The following is a 16,517-nucleotide window of genomic DNA, read 5'->3' on the forward strand; positions in this document are numbered from 1 at the left end:
GACGTCTTTAAGATTACATAATTCTGTGGTCCTTATTTTTAGAAGTTCAACGATCGAAACGTTGAATTGGTAAGCTCTCTGTTGTTAAGTTTTCTGTTTATGGTTGCCAGCCGATAAACTAGCTTTCACTTTTTTGACAAATGCCAGGAACTGAACGTTTTGAATTGCAAGAAAAGTGTTAAATATAAACAGTAAAGTGCCATGTAGGACAGACCAAACAAGATTCCGAAGCAAAAATCGGCTTTAGGCAAAGGGAGGTAACTATTTTATTGTCCGAAGCGGAGCATGTAGCCAGAGAGCAGTAGACACCCTTTAATGTACAGTGTCCAATATAGTTCTACAGCACGCTAAGCACACCATCGGAGATTCTTGGTAACCATCGCTTATCTATATTTGCATAAAGTAAAAAGAGCGAAGACATCATATGTGTCTAGCATTTTCGACGGGTTTATTGAAAAAGACGCACAAAATACCTCAAAATCAAGACAAGTAAATAATTGATTTCCTAATTTACTGTGAGGCCGTCCTAAAAATTTTCATAAGCCACTATTGTTTTTAAACAAGCTACGACAGATCCCAATCCGGATCTTAATTTTGAAGTATGTCGTTTTCCGTCTTTTCACCGATTTCATTAATTTTCAGACTAAGCTCAAAGTCATTGCAGTGCATTTTTTCCTTTATCTAATCTGTGTTCGCCATTACCACATATCCGTTCTGTAAAACCCGTATACCAGTACATTGTGCATGCCGTCGGTATGCGAAAATGCGGGTTCTGTGGTTAGAAATCCTTCATAAACGCCAAGCCGTCTGCTCGGTGCTGCTGCATCCTTTCCTATGATTTCCTATGATTTTATTTCAGCGAGCAAACGTGGTCTGACACACTAGGGTAAAACGCAGGACCGAGGAAGCTGCTTTAAAGTGATTAATTGCCACCACCAAAAGAATGACAACACCGCACCACACATTAGAGTGTTAGCTTGAATTGCTGCTTGAATTTCGCGTTTGCCAAGATCGAAGCTGAGGAATCAAAACTGTGCATCGGCCAACGAAAAAAGGAATATCTGTTGAAGTATAATGGCGTTGCCATGCTGCTTGTCCAGCGAAGAGCGGGCATTGAAAAGAGAGAATGATCGGATTGAACAAGAAATCAAAACGAGAGCGAAAGAAAATAAACGAGAGATGAAACTCTTACTGTTAGGTAAGTGACAATTTTGCTTTACTAAGCCCGAACTTTAGTTTTAGATTTGTATCGTTTTTTTGTGCTTCGTGGCTTTTGTTTGCTTTCCAAAACGTCACTTGTGTGCATGTATGATTTTCTGGTGCTACACAAAGCTTGATGCAGTTGTCGCGTTTGGGTAAAAAATCCAATCTATATATGTTACCGAAGAGGTATACAGCTGGTAGTGCATGACAGAATTAAGCCATATTGTTTCAGTTAATAGCAACGAATCACTTCCTTTGCCAAAACTTACTCGTTGCCCAAGCGTGCTGTTGTACTACAACTGCGCGTCCTGCTAAAAAGTAATGATATAGGCGGCTAATATAAACAAACCATGGTTACCAATCTTGTAACCTACAAGTCATCCACCATATCGACTCTAATTCTGTATCTTGTTCTTAACCAGTCAATTTTTTTTTTTATTTTTAATCAAAATATTGTGTTTGATAGGACTTCACAGTAATATTTCACGCAATGGCATGATTGGCAGGATCGCCTCCTTTGATAGAACTTGACTATAAATTATATTGGCTATGCCTCTTTGGCTCAGATTTAACGAAAACTGGCACTTGTTTGGTAACAATACAACGTGTTTGGTAACAATGGGCGGTTTAAGCACTCTATCGCGTGCAGAACATTGGTGTGGCCTGTGACTTTTATTAGGGGGAGTCTGGGTGGTGTCTTGCCACATACAAAGGACTAGAATTTTCCTAAAATATTTACATTGTAGGTGTAAATCAGACCGTTTTTAAAACAATGGCGTGTCAAATTTGACACGCGTGCCCTGTAAACGCTTATGCCCCGTGTTGATATGTCGAGTTTTTCGAAAATGACATTTAGTCCTTGTGTATAACATTTGTGACAGCATAATCAAAAGTTATTTATGGCCGATTTCATGCTCTCAATAAACCTATTTTTAGTTGAAACTTTAAAACTTAAATCATCAACCGTGTTAAATTGGTAAATTTTGTCAAAATGTTTTCTAAATGCAACGACAAGCACAAAAAATACCAAACTGCAAAAACTATTTACTTTCACTGCGTACGTTTTGTGCACAGTTGGGAAATAGGGCTTGTTGCAATAGTGGGTACACATCCTGCTATGAATTATACGTTTTGTATTCACGTGTGGAAAATCAACCACTCAGTCCAATGTTACGACAATGTCACTGGTTGATTTTGATACTGTAATTATTATACAAGGCGATTGCATACATAGATAAGTATAGGACAGCAGCAAACCATTGCATATACCCTTCAGGTCGTTGCTTTTTGTTACCCCAGTTGATTTGTGTCAACGAATTGATCGCGACTTCCTTCTTGTATATATATGTTAAATAATAAGCCACGAACCACACTGTGAACAGTCGTGCCAGATAAATCAAAATTATGGGAAGTGCTCATAAATACGTTTATTTGCCCTGTTGCTTAATACGTTGTGGTTATTATGTAACCCAGGGATTCGCTATTTATTCACTTGCAACACATCTGCGATGCACCAATGATTAATCTATTTGTTTTTGTTTCTATTTTTACAATTTGTTTCTATCTTTATGTTTTCAACTTGACTCTGCCAAACAACACGTGTGTTTTTAAAACCCAAAATTCTCGTTTGATTCGTTCTTACAAGCGTACGCCATGTCCTCCGATGCTTAAACGTCATCGCTAAACTTGGACCGAATTTTCAGTTTCGGCCGATTAAAAAATAGTCTGACTCGGCGCATCGCTAGTTATTGAATATATTGTAACTATTTTTGAATGTTTTTAGTGTGAATTGCCTGATGTGAAACACACACAAACCATGCACGGCGATCATTCAAAAAACGATTACCAATAAAAACACTCAGGTCTATTACGCGCCCATTGTTGTAGGTGTAATTATAGGAATTCCATGGGTATATTGGTGTATATATAGCGTTTACGTTCTGTGTGTAACAGACCTAGTTGGTATAAGAATCGACATCAGCGAATTTTGCATATTGTCATGAGTGCAGAAGATAAGGTACAGACATATACGTCGTGTCCAGCAGCCAGCAATAATAGGACAAAGAAATGCACGTCAGGTGGACAGTAAAGTTGTTGATCTTTTGGCTCGACATGACAGCGTTTTAGTCGTGATGCAGTTTTAGTTTTGTTTGAAACTACAATTTTGTTAGACGTATTGAGTTGGTCCAACATCATATCTCTTAGAGTGGAGTTTTCTTGGTTCATCAGACAGAATCGGCATTTTTTCAGAAATTATGCTTTTTTCGGAATTACTATATTTCCTCCTGCTGTAAAGCTAGTTTTGTGTACAATTTGAAAAGATTGATTTTTATTTGTGTGAAAAAAGATTAGGGGCGTAGTTTGCCAGAACCCTAAAGAATCCAAAAAACTTTCGTTTAAGATTTTTCCAACCCACAATGCAACGGGACCACACCCGGCGCTACCGGAGATGCCAAGTTTGTTCACCAGAAAGCTATAGAAGTAGAATTGGTCGCTGTGGAAGTGCAAACTGTTAACGTTATTTGTTCGACGCTAATTTGTCACGTTGCACTTAACGTAAAAGTAGAATTGGACATATTTTTCCTTCCTGGTGATTCAAATCACGGATTCATGTGCGTCTCGTCTACAAAGTAAAACGGCTCCATATTGCTCGGCGCTTAGTGTTCCATGATTTAGTTGGGTTCGACAACGGTAGTAGGTGAAAAGACGTTTTTGGCGAAATTCTCGTAGAACCCAGGGCAAATCAGGAGATTCTAAGAGAAGCGTTTTCCATTTAATTAATCAAGATTCAAGGTCTACAAAATTTACGCTTTTGTCAGTGCATTTGCATTAGTTGATTTTATTGTAAATGTTTCTATTCTGACATAATATTACTTGGGAAAGTCTTATTCGTGCAAACAGAAATTTGGTAATTGCCACAAAGCCAATTTGTATGTTTTTGACTATTGTTATAAAGTGTGTCATTTGAAAACAAGCTTCTTTTGCATATTTTAGTCCCTTATAGAGGGTATGTGACTTGTTTACCTGCCTCGCTACTGCAACCCGTGTCAGCTTTTTCTATTGAATCCTAGGTGTAGGTTATGTGTATTTAACCCCCAACAGGCAATGTGGTATGAGCCTTTGTGATAACTCCTTTGCGAGCTAACCTGATCACCAAATATGGCGTCAATACTAGGCAATTGCTGCAAAACTCGTGAGGAGATTGAGGCTGAGAATATTAACCTGCAAATTGAAAAGGAGTTAAAACGACATAAAAAAGATGCGAAAAAAGAACTTAAGTTGCTTCTACTGGGTAGGTGCTGACTGCTGAGTACCTAGATCGAACATAGTAAACGGCTGATTTGTATAAACTGATTGGCCTGTATGGTGCTTGCTAGATACTAACATGCTGGTGGGTTTTCATTTTTTTAAGTTCTAACATGGTGGTTTACTTTTTGCATGGTATTTTACACCTTTAAAGTGCACATTAGAAAATCTTGCTAAGATATGTTACACTAAAGTTGATGTCAGTATGTTGTGACACAAGAAGTACAGGGTTTGTTGTGTTAGATCTGTTGTTTGTGGTTGCCAATGGTACAGAAATGTTGGCCAGGCAATCGGGTAAGGCTGAAGAGAACTTTTGATCAGTTTATTTTGTGTCTGATGCAATCAGGTTATGCTAAAAAGAACTTCTAATCATTTTATTTTGTTTTCGATATGTTTTAACCAAATGACATGACCCTATAAAATTGTTTGTAAATTAGCTAAAAAAACAAAAATTACAAAAAAAGTAGCATGAAGTTTATTAATTTACAAGACTTATTGGAAAAGGAAAAACTGTTATTTGTGTTTAGCACATTCTAAAAATAAGTTCGTAATTATGTTGGAACCGCCTAATTTAAGTGCACAACATATGGCCAAGCATTTTGGATTGAATGTTTTTGTTTTGTCATCTAGAGTAGCTATCATTCTTCACCCTGTAACACTTTTTACCATGAGGCCAATAATTTGAATAATAGTGTGCGTGTCATTTTGCATTTAAAATGGTAAAATAATTAGTCAACATCTGTTATCATATTATGTTACTGGTAACATGTGCTGATGTTAAAATACACAAGAAACCATTCACAGCAGATGTGTTTAAATAAAGATACTTTTACTGTGAACTTTATATTTAAAATTAACATGTCCTTTTTTGCCAGCATTTGTATGTTTAAAATGGGTTAATTTTTGACTTGTGTTAAATCCCTCACATTGCCACAGCAGTAATAGCTGCATACAACAAAGACACAAACTCGTACCTCTCATCTCTTCTGCTGTCCTGCTTGCGAATGTGACAGAACAGAAATATGCTGAAAGTATTTAGGAATTGTTGCAAAAACAAAGAGGAAAGGGAGGCAGAAAAAATTAATGGACAAATAGAACGCGAACTCCGTCGCCTTAAGAAAGATGCCAGAAGAGAACTTAAGTTGCTCCTTCTCGGTATGTTTTGTGTTTGCACATCGTCACTGCCATCCCACACAATTTTTTCCCTGTCATTAGTACATAGTGTTTTCTCTACAAGCTGTCTGTTGGATTTTGCGCTATATTAAATAGCTTTGTGATGCATGAGCTATATGTGATTTGATTGCAACTGTATGTGGTGTGTTTGGTCACTACCAGCAGTGATTCATGCCCATTTCGATGTGATTTGTGATACAACAATGCAAAAATCAGCAGCATGGCAGTTATGTGTGTCCAATGTGGTAATACTGTTAAAAACTAAATCAAACTTTTGCATGCCAATGAGCTTCAGATGCTTCTGAAAAAATGAACTTGATTTGCACAAATAACTAAAACAAACTAGAGTCTGATACCATTCCACTGTATTAGTTCCCCTTTAAAGTAATGTAAGTCCAATGCACTGGTAAAAGTATTGATTAAATTCAACTGTTATACATAGGGGAGTTACCAGTTCATGTGTAAAGAGTCACTGATTGCCTGTACTTCATTTTGCTTTAATTGGGAATGATAGGAACTTTATTATCCAGTTTTTATCCAGGCATAAAAAGCATAATTTTGTGAATTTCAATCACTTCTGCCTTGACCAAACATTTTTCAACCTATCTCGCACTTTGTTTACATACCATAGGATAGGGTTGTACTTGAAGTACTTCCCCATAGTCCCATTGTCTGTAGACATTTTCATCTTTATGTAGACTTTCTGGGCAAGTAACTTTTTAAAGCCCTGAAAAACACCTCCATATACATAAACACTGTCTAAGTGATATCCTTAATCACAGCTTAAGAAATAAGTTAATGTTTATGCTCTCCACATATATATATACAACATTTTTGCACCATTTTACATACACTTTAATAGGTGTTGGCCCATATGCATAAATTCTTATTTTATATATACCTCCAAATCTCTGACACAACCTACTTACTGTAAGTACTTATTTTATAGCCTAAAGGTCGCCAAATGTTTACTTTTATTTGTCATTATTTTACCTCAACGTATCCATTGATTGCAGGAACGGGAGAAAGTGGAAAATCGACATTCATCAAACAAATGAGGATTATTCATGGCGATGGCTACAATGACGAAGACCGACGTAGTTTCATTAAACTTGTGTACCAGAACATACTCACTTCAATGCAAAATATGGCACTTGCAATGCAAACTTTGCACATAGAATATGAAAACAAGAAAAACTATGTAAGTATCGTTTTGTAACAAAGAAGTGCAAAATGTTGCTAAATTCACCACGGATCTTGTCTGTGGAAGATATTTGTATGTAATGTATATATACGTCATGTTTTTGTTTGAAAAAAAATTCTTGCAAATGTGCTTCTTTTTGTGTGGCCATGCAGTTTTTATTGCAAGTTTTATACGTAATTCTGTTCAATACAGGATAATGCAGATGAAATAAGAGATATTCAGGTAGACAACATTTCTTCGTACGATGACTTTATTGGCTACGCTCCATTTGTAAGAAGTCTATGGGATGACCCTGGTATACAAACCTGTTACGACCGACGAAGGGAATACCAACTGTCAGATTCTACCAAATAGTAAGAGCCTGTAGTTTATGTCTAGCTGTTAGGAGAAATGATCTTTGAGCTGGATGCCTTTTGTCTGGCTATTGGCGAATTGTGATTACTGATTAAGAATCATGGTACAATTCCCTTTTCTTTGTTGTTATTTTTATTATATATTTCCCTATTTTGTGCTTTCTTTAAAATAAGTATGTTCTGTTTTAGGATGCTTATCTAAACATGTGTGAAATATGTTTTGTGGCAATAATTTTGAGCTGTATGAAATACATATGATTTTATTTTTATGTCAATAGTCAAATCTTGTCCAAAATACCTGTGACAGTTGTACCCAGTGACTTAAAGTTGGTAAACAACAGCTGTTGGTCGATGTTAAACTAGCTTAGAAATAAAAAGCCTCAACACAGCAGGAAAAAGATCAAAAAGCCCCATTGTGACTCATTTGTACTGAGTGGAATGTTAGGTGTTTTGGGTAATTGCATCTAGGTATAAATGACCGAATTGCTATCTGAAATTCTTTTGAGTTCATGTTGGAGTTATTTTTGTAAGTTGTGAGAATACCTTTTCTGAAGCTTTTAATAAAGACCTTTTTGCTTCGTGGCCAATCAAAGTATAAATATTTGCCTGTCTTCTTCAATATAAAATGTCCAACCATAAATCAACCCAAGCTAGTTGTGGTTTTGCTTGGGCTAAATGCCAATCTAAGTATAACTTGAATTAAGTTGTTGATCCAGTTGTGGCTTCATGACTGTTTTATTCACATATGTCTAATGGAGTTTTGTTGTTGTGAGTCTGGCCCCCATATTCTAATGTGCTGGTTTAAATCACCAAAAACTTCATTAGAGCAGCATTTAATTCATCTGATATCATGAAAAGTTGTTGTGAATCCAAAATATTCCTCTCTTGCGAAACACATAATTAAATGACAGGCTTGTCAAAGTCGTTTTGAAGTATATAATATATTACATACCCATTCCACTGGCATAAAATGTTGACAACCATTAATAAAGTAAAAAAATACGCAATCTGTTGTCCACTATTTGCAGTTTAAGCTTTTTACTGTATTGATGAAGCAGTTGGTGCATTTTTGTTTATGTTTCTGATTAATCTTTTCCTTTTGATTTCCTTCCAGTCTTCTTGCTCCGTTCGCTTTGCATCCTGCGTGGGCTGGTTGTCACAATTTGTTTTGAAAATTAAACAGTTATCAACTTAATTTTATTCAATAAAATACACTTGTAATTTTTTAGTTTTGATGTGAATAATGCTTCAATTTAAGATTGGGTCAATTGGTTGGTAAAAACATTTTCTTGAAACTTCTAAATAGTTTTAGTACATATGCTTGTTAAATCCAGCCGTCTGGTATAAAGGATTGGTTTGCAACAAGCCATTGAGTACAAGTCGTGTTCTTTTGATATTTGGGATTGTTGTGCAAAGTCTTGCCAAACTTAGTTCATATGTTCAAAACACGGTATCATTAGCAATAAAAACAATGGCCGTACAGCACGTTATTATCGGATCAAAATCGCATTCCAGGACTTTTCTGCTAAAGCTTCTTACGAAGTACATAAATACATGCTTTCTATGTTTAAAACTCCCAAAGCTTAACTAAAATGTCACTGCTGTCTGCAACAACTACTGAAGCGTTGTTATTGCTGGAATGTTGTCAACTTGTATTAGTTGCACATATTGCTTCCAGCCTCCACTGTCAAATAAGTAATACAATATCATTATTATCACTAGACAACATTGCAGATTATGAGCGGTCTGTTATCACACAATGCAACACAGTAGCCACATTTGGCAAAACATTTTTACATAATTGTACAAAATGAAAAAATGACACAACACATGTTAAAGTAATGTACATTTATGTGTATAGAAAACCCATAGTGACAGTTTTTTTTAATGTTTTTCAGTTACCTCACTGACTTAGAAAGGATACAACAGAAAGATTTTCTCCCTACACAACAAGACATTCTGAGGGTGAGAATTCCCACCACCGGCATCATTGAGTATCCATTCAATCTTGACCAAATCATTTTTAGGTAAGTTTAACACAATCAGGTTTCTTTGCGCATTTGTTTCACCTACCAATATAACATATGTCCCAGGGCTCTTTTTATATATATGCCCAAACACCAAAGCGCTTAACACCTTTTTGCATACTTTTTCCAAGAATATTGTTCACTTCTGTATTTTAGACGTCAAAATTTCTCTGAAATAATGTTTAAATGACTTATAGACAGGGCCACTGTTTAGACCCATTAGGCCTCATCAGTGACTGGTAACAGTCTTGCCAGCTAAATACCCAAGCAAAGATGTTTACAAATGTTGTTCTTCACAGAATTGTTTTTTTGTGAATGTTATATTTTCTGGCATAATCTCTTTTAAATAACAAAAACTTGTCAATGTTATATACGGTGGTTATTTAATTTTTGGTGTACTGGTTTAACAGAGTAGAGGCTGCTTGTGTTTTATGCCAGAAACTTCTTTTAGAATGGTTGATGTGGGGGGACAGAGATCAGAAAGGAGAAAGTGGATCCACTGCTTCGAGAACGTAACTTCTATCATGTTTCTAGTGGCACTGAGTGAATATGACCAAGTCCTTGTTGAAGCGGGGAATGAGGTATATAATCTATTAAGCTTGCAACCGCTTATAATTCCTTGTTGAAATCAAGTTTATAGCAGTCATGGTAAAAATGATTGATGTCTGTGGAATGTAGTAATTTTTTATTTGAGAGTATATCCCATGTAACTTAAAACCTTTTTCACTGTTCAATCTCTCCTAAGAGTACAAGTCATGTTGATTTGCAACAGACAAGGCCAAATGTCATTGCATTATGCCATTGATAGGTTTGCGTACAGTTGTACAAAATGAGAGTGCTTTTACCGTGTAGCTGATGTCAAGTTTAAAACATCTTGCCAGGCCAAGTGTTTTTCCCAGCCCCAAGGGATGGCAATTGATTAAACATGCCCTTGCTGAGCTACAAACATGTCTTTAATGCAATGAATAATGTTTGAGATGTCTGGCCCTGTGCTGCTGTGTTGATCGAACCATTAAAATTTGTTTGTGTTCACGCCTGTTATCAAGATGCCTTATCAATGAACTTATGTGTATTTGCACCACCACAACTACCAAACGCTCATTTGCTGCGTAAGATAAATGTGCTGCACATTCATGTTATCTGATTTATCTGTTGTGGTATTATGTCATTGTATGCACAAAAAAATCATGTTTACAAAGCAATCATGAAATGAACTTGTGTAGGATGTCCATTGATGTTCACTTTTTTCTATTTTTTAACATTTTTAAGACACCCCCAAGTCCAACAATAACATAAAGTTAAACTTCACTTTGCAGAACCGAATGGAAGAAAGCAAGGCTCTCTTTAAAACCATTATCACCTACCCATGGTTCCACAGTTCTTCTGTAATTCTCTTTCTCAACAAGAAAGACTTGCTGGAAGAGAAAATCAAATATTCGAACCTGGCCGACTACTTCCCTGATTACCCCGGTAAACATTACATTACAAATTTCTTGTAGTTTCTGCGGATGTTAAGTAAAATAAATAACACAACTGCATGTCAAACATGAATTACATAAATTAAATTCTGTAAATTAAATCAAACATAAATTACATTTTCCAGAAGAGCTTTGAATTTATTGAATATTATGCACGAATGCGTCAGCAACAAAATATTAGTTATTTTATTCAAACAAGGACAGTAAGCACTTGGCAGCTTTAGTAGTGTTGTAACTGTAACTGCTGGGTTTTTTATTTCAATACAGTTACAGTAACTGTACATATGGCTGGTAAATGTGGGGAAAACATTCGTGCAATCAAGCTTTTTTAAACTTGGTTTTTGGTTTGACCTTTATGTGTAGTATGTCTCAAAGTTCCCTTTGCAGAAAAAAAAAGTTTGGAACCGCTGCGCTAAGCCATGTTTGACATACAACTGTGTTTGTGGTTTGGACAAAAGTTTGCAGCTAGCGATCAGCATATGAATGAACAAATGACCCAACTCAATCTATTTTTAAATGGATCTGTGACACAATGACACAATTGTGTATTAATCAGCCCAATATTCTGCCACCTTAATTACAGTGTGTAGCCCTTGTTTTTTACTAAATAAAAAAATTGGCTGTCATAGCTTTAACAAAAATACTTTGGATGTTGCAATCATTCATTGGTTGTATGGTGCTATTCAATTGCACAAAATTTCCTTGTAATCAAAAGGATGTACATTATGCTAGCACTATTTTTGGACAAGGCACTTCTAACGTACTTTTTGGCATATGTTTCCTATCATTTTATTTGTGATAACCGATAATCTCAAGAATAATAAGATAATGTTTTGGTGTTTAAATTTTCAACTGTATCGGATATATGAAATTTATCAAAAAAAACGTGTCCTGACGCATAAAATAAAATTTTATTTTAAGTCGCCCTGCAACTAAGATGATGTGACATTTGTGCATTTCGCAAACATTGTGAAAAATATTACTCGATTGACAAGAAAGTGACCTCATATTTACAGCAGCAACTGTAAATCATTTCACGAGTGTCAAATATTTATTCTTGTACCTAGGTCTGGGCAACACCATGTTGCTGGGTAATATGTGATTATTTCTGCTGTTAATATTGCATTTGGTACACCGAGCTCTTATCATCTGTTTTTAGTTTAATCACAATTAAACAACTGATGTCAGTCTAATTTACCTGCCTGACCCCTTAACACAAAAAACACTTTATGCTAATCGACAACTGAAATAGTCCCATGGTTTTGAATACTTAACTGTTGTCACTGCACTGCCCAACTACCCAGATTTTTTCGGCCGTTTAGCAAACAACTAAACATGTGAAAAATATTGATTGTCTCAATAAAACCCAATTTATAGTTTGGCAAACCGTGGTATAATTATCTTTGAAGAAATTCAACTATTCCTGTTGTTGGTGAAGTGTATTACACCTAGAAATGCCCAGTATTCACCACAAAATACTTCCATGTGACATAATTTTGTGGTAAGCACAGAAATATAACATGTATAAAAGAAAATATAGAGCTGTGTGTATTTTTAAGCAAGTTTTGCTTTTCCTAAACTCTTTTACTATTGTCCTTGTTCAAGTAGCAGCATAACTATTTTGAATTTTGCAACTTATAACCAACAAGCATATAATCCAGGTCCACCAAAGAATGATGAAGCGGCGAGAGAATTTATACTGGGGATGTTCGTGGACTTGAACCCTGACCAAGACAAGATCGTATACAGCCACTTCACTTGTGCCACTGACACGGAGAACATAAGATTTGTATTTGCGGCCGTGCGAGACACGATCCTGCAAGCCAATCTCAAGGAATACAATCTTGTGTGATTTCTTCTTTACGCTACCCCAACTCTTGCTGCTAACTGCAAGAAATGACTTGAAGAATTTGTCGGAGAACTCAAAAACGATCTGGTCTTGAGGATGTATTTTAAACCTAGATATTCGTTCTGCCGCGAAATGGCCAAAACCTGGACAATTTTTTTGGTATAAGTTTTATTGTGCTGGAAATTTGTGCCAGAGAGACTTTGCCAGACATTTGCAACAATGTAAACTTTTGATCAATATTCCACATGCAACATGTTGATGACACTGAGACTCAACCTGTCCAGAGAGATTATCATTTGCCATGCTATTAACCAAATAGGCACAAAGGCTTTTATTTTAGAAACTGCTTTCAAATCTGCATTTGTCAAACTGTTGCTTTAGTTTAAAGTACACGGAAATGTTACCGTTTTAACATACACTTTCAACAGGTACTGGGTTTGCTAAGATGAAAAGTCGGCCTTTTTTTAGTTTCTAGCCCGAAACATCTTTTTCTGAAAATCTGTCGTTTATCTCTTGCTAAGGGGAAACCCCTATTTCGATAAGGTTTCTCACCAACCACAATATGTGATACGATGCAGCTTTTCCTTGTTTGAAAAAGCTGCCTTACAAAAGTCCGCCTAATTTTGCCGTGCGGGGGCAAACTATTGCTCGCTAAACAACACAAAAGTTGTTTTTATTTAAATCAAGGAGTTTTTCTTAACTTTTTATGTTACTAAACCTTATTTTAACATATTTTAGGACATTTGCATTGAGCTGCTGTGTAATCTCTACGTGATGGGTGTGTGCGATTATACCAGTTTGTTTTAGCAAATTTTGCCTGTCTTTTTTCATGTAGTGTCCTTTATTAAACAATCTAGATTCTTGCCCGTAGTTTAAGTTTAAAAAACTTTTTTCCTCTTTTTAAATCAGGATTTCTGCTTATCTTCTGAAATATGGACTTTCTTGTGTGTTTTTTCTTCTACATTCTGGTTTTTTGAAGCGCTTCGCTTCCACATGAACTTTTAACCCCAGATATAATTCAGTGTTTTGAACTCCGTCACGCCAGTGTGTAAACCAGTATAAAGTCATTCTGATTAACCACATAAAAGCCACGAACCCCTTCACATTTCTTACCTGTTTCACTTTTTGTGCTTTGCTTCATTGCTTTTCGCAAATAGTCCTGAGGTTTCATAACAATGATGCCTTTGTAGGCAACACCGTCGAAATCGGAAAAATCATGCAAATATTCCCGCAAACACCACCACCACAACTGTTCTGAACCTGTCAGCCTTCCATTAATTTGGGGAATACCCGCAGTGGAGACCGTTTACTGGCTGATAATATCGATTCGAATTCGGGCTCTCGTCTCCACTCGAAACCCCGTCGTTTTTTATCTGTCAACAACGCGTCGCGCCGAGCAAGCGCCCGCAATTGCGCAGCTTGTCTCTCCAAGGCAAGTATTGAAACCTGGAGGCACAAGTCACATATTGATCCCCCCCTCCCCCTACCGCTAGAGCGTTAATGATTAAACCTCCGAGCGAAGACCTTCATTTTAGCGTTAATTCCACGATTGCTTTTCAAAGCTTAGGCTCGTCGAACAGAAAGTCGCAAATCACACTTACATGCCCTTCTATGATCTTAATCCTCTTTTCGCTTTCTGTAATAACTACAAACCCATTTTAATTGGCGCCCAGGAGAGCCAATTGTTTCGTTATGACCAACGAATATAGATTCACGCTACCTAGTGTGCTTGGAATAGTGCTGCTATTCGCATTATCCCCATATCCCCCCCACCTTCATTGCTATATTCTGTAACTACGGATCTTCTCGGGGGTTCAAAAAGCCTCCCAAATTCTGCATTCCTTCGACCAGTTGCGCAAAAAAACGCTCGTTAATATTACGTTTAGCGATGTACATACTTTACGTTTTGGCACTTTCTATCTTACCATATTATTTACGGCGGTTTGTGCGCGCCACCGGTTGAATATTATGACGTCACACTGCGTTGCTGTGACGAAAGACTGGCCTATTGTATGGACGCCACTAACCGTGTGTTCGACTTTTGTTTTGTATCCTAACCTTCCCGCTTTCGCTTGGACACGAATCAACATCTTATAACGTTACAAAGAGGTTTTATCGTATGTTGTATGTCGTCATAAAGAAGCTTTATTGACGCTGTTGTTACGTCACAGCGGCGAAAACACCCTGCCGGAATCCCCGCGGGACATATCAACTTTACTTGAATTGTTTTTTTGCGCGATTTGTTCGTTGTTTTTTTTGAAGGCTCCACCTTTGCCCGCCGCGTGATGTTTTCGACTAAAAACTCATTAACTGAATATACCAATCAACACAACATAGCGTTTCGAAACTGTGAGTCAGAAGTCAGACATGGAAACACAGCTTTTAATGGATAGGCTACTGTTTCGTATGCATCTACTAAAAAGGAGAGATTGTCTTTCAAGATTGCTGGAATTAGCCTGTGGTGCAGGTCTGGCTTTTACGTATCACTATTACTCCGGGAGCTCAAAAAGAACAACAGACAATCAGTAATTTTAGTAAAAGGTCACACTGACACTAATCGTCCGACTGTTTTTTGAGTTCCCGGAATCCTAGATGGACCCATAGCTTTTACGATAGAAGCCTCTTGGTTTCGAAAGCGAACAAGGGTGTCCGTGGGTCTCGTTTTGCTACTCACAGGCGCCACACGGGTTGCACCCTCCTCTCGTTGGACCCGTCCTACAAAGGGATAAAGCACTTGCGCAGATTTCGTTTAAGACTGCATATCAGTAATTATATTAAAATAGCTTTGCCCGCGGGGAATGCCCGTCTTGTACTCGTGCGTCATAGAGAGTCTCAGTCTCGTCACAAGGCAACCGGTGATGCATTGGGGTCAATTTTCTGGTTGAATGAGCAAGAAGTCACGTGGTGTAGCCAGGGCGATTTTCAACGTGTTTGGTGCAGTTTTAGTGCATTTTTTGCTCTTCTCAGTTAGTCAGACGTTTGGTGCAGGGTGCTGTGAAAAGTTTAGTTGAAAAACCATCAAAATGTTCAAGGGCATGTAGCTCAAAATTGAATCACAGAAGTATACCTTAATTTGTGATTTTATGTTAGGCCCGCCTCTTGGCTACGCAGTAAGGTGAAAAATAGTTGCTTAAAGCACCCCCTAGGGGTCATTTCGGTCCCCGATCAGTCATTATTTTAGCTAAATGGGCTGCAAAAAATGGAAGATGGTTTTGCGAAAAAATGAATCACAAAAACCTCATCCTGTTGGCCCTAACCCTTTTCTACGCAATGGCAAAAAAAATTGTCAAAGGAAAGTTGCGTTGGTTGCCCCCTGGGACTGTTTTTGCTATCCTGTAGGACAAAAGATCCTCCTGGAGGCTCCTCAGATCCTTGCTGTGTTTTGGCGGATGCAGCCGCAATCAATTTTTTTTTTTTTCAAAAAAAAAAATCAAAAAAGAAATCACTCAGTATGGGTAATAGTGGTGATAGCCTTCAAAACTAGATTTTTGGGCTTTAATACTGATATGCGGCCTTAAGGAAAACATTGATTGACTTATTGACAGAAGTTTAACATTACGGTACGTGCGCGTTTTAACGAAGGGTTTCCAAACCCGGAGTCCTTGGAGGTGTAAAAAACATGCTGCACAATAAATAACTCGCTGCAAGTTAATCCTTAAAACAGTTTGCTGCTTTGATAAGATGGTTCCTGTCACCCTGTACGCGTTTTAAGTGAGAAGAGGTTATTTAGAAGATTACATGGCCGGCAGGGGGCGCTGAGAAAAAGGGCAGCTCGGCATTTATTGACATTAGGTTAAATTTAAATAACATTTTACGTGTTTACTAATGTTACACAAACTGATGTTGTTGCATCCGCCCCGTCCATCGCATTGATATTTTACCCACAAAAATGCAAAATAAATTTGTCGTAATTTTTTACCGATT

General features: G+C 37.1%; 1 protein-coding gene across 3 annotated transcripts; it reads left to right on the forward strand.

The window, feature by feature from the left end:
• Nucleotides 1–886: 886 nt before the first annotated feature.
• LOC145906798 (guanine nucleotide-binding protein G(q) subunit alpha-like) lies at nucleotides 887–14,925 on the forward strand. 3 transcript variants are annotated; one of them, XM_082994251.1, is made up of 7 exons: nucleotides 887–1,198; nucleotides 6,699–6,883; nucleotides 7,079–7,239; nucleotides 9,138–9,266; nucleotides 9,718–9,847; nucleotides 10,583–10,736; nucleotides 12,406–14,925. In XM_082994251.1, exons 1-7 carry the CDS (start codon nucleotides 1,075–1,077, stop codon nucleotides 12,594–12,596), a joined length of 1,074 nt encoding a protein of 357 aa, XP_082850377.1. In that variant the 5' UTR covers nucleotides 887–1,074; the 3' UTR covers nucleotides 12,597–14,925. The 3 variants fall into 3 exon arrangements, with proteins under 3 accessions (XP_082850377.1, XP_082850376.1, XP_082850375.1); XM_082994250.1 differs by lacking the exon at nucleotides 887–1,198 and adding an exon at nucleotides 4,279–4,495; XM_082994249.1 differs by lacking the exon at nucleotides 887–1,198 and adding an exon at nucleotides 5,389–5,664.
• The last annotated feature ends 1,592 nt before the right edge of the window (nucleotides 14,926–16,517 follow it).

This window comes from Ascidia mentula, chromosome 6, assembly GCF_947561715.1.
Source record: "Ascidia mentula chromosome 6, kaAscMent1.1, whole genome shotgun sequence".
NCBI classification, from domain to species: domain Eukaryota; kingdom Metazoa; phylum Chordata; class Ascidiacea; order Phlebobranchia; family Ascidiidae; genus Ascidia; species Ascidia mentula.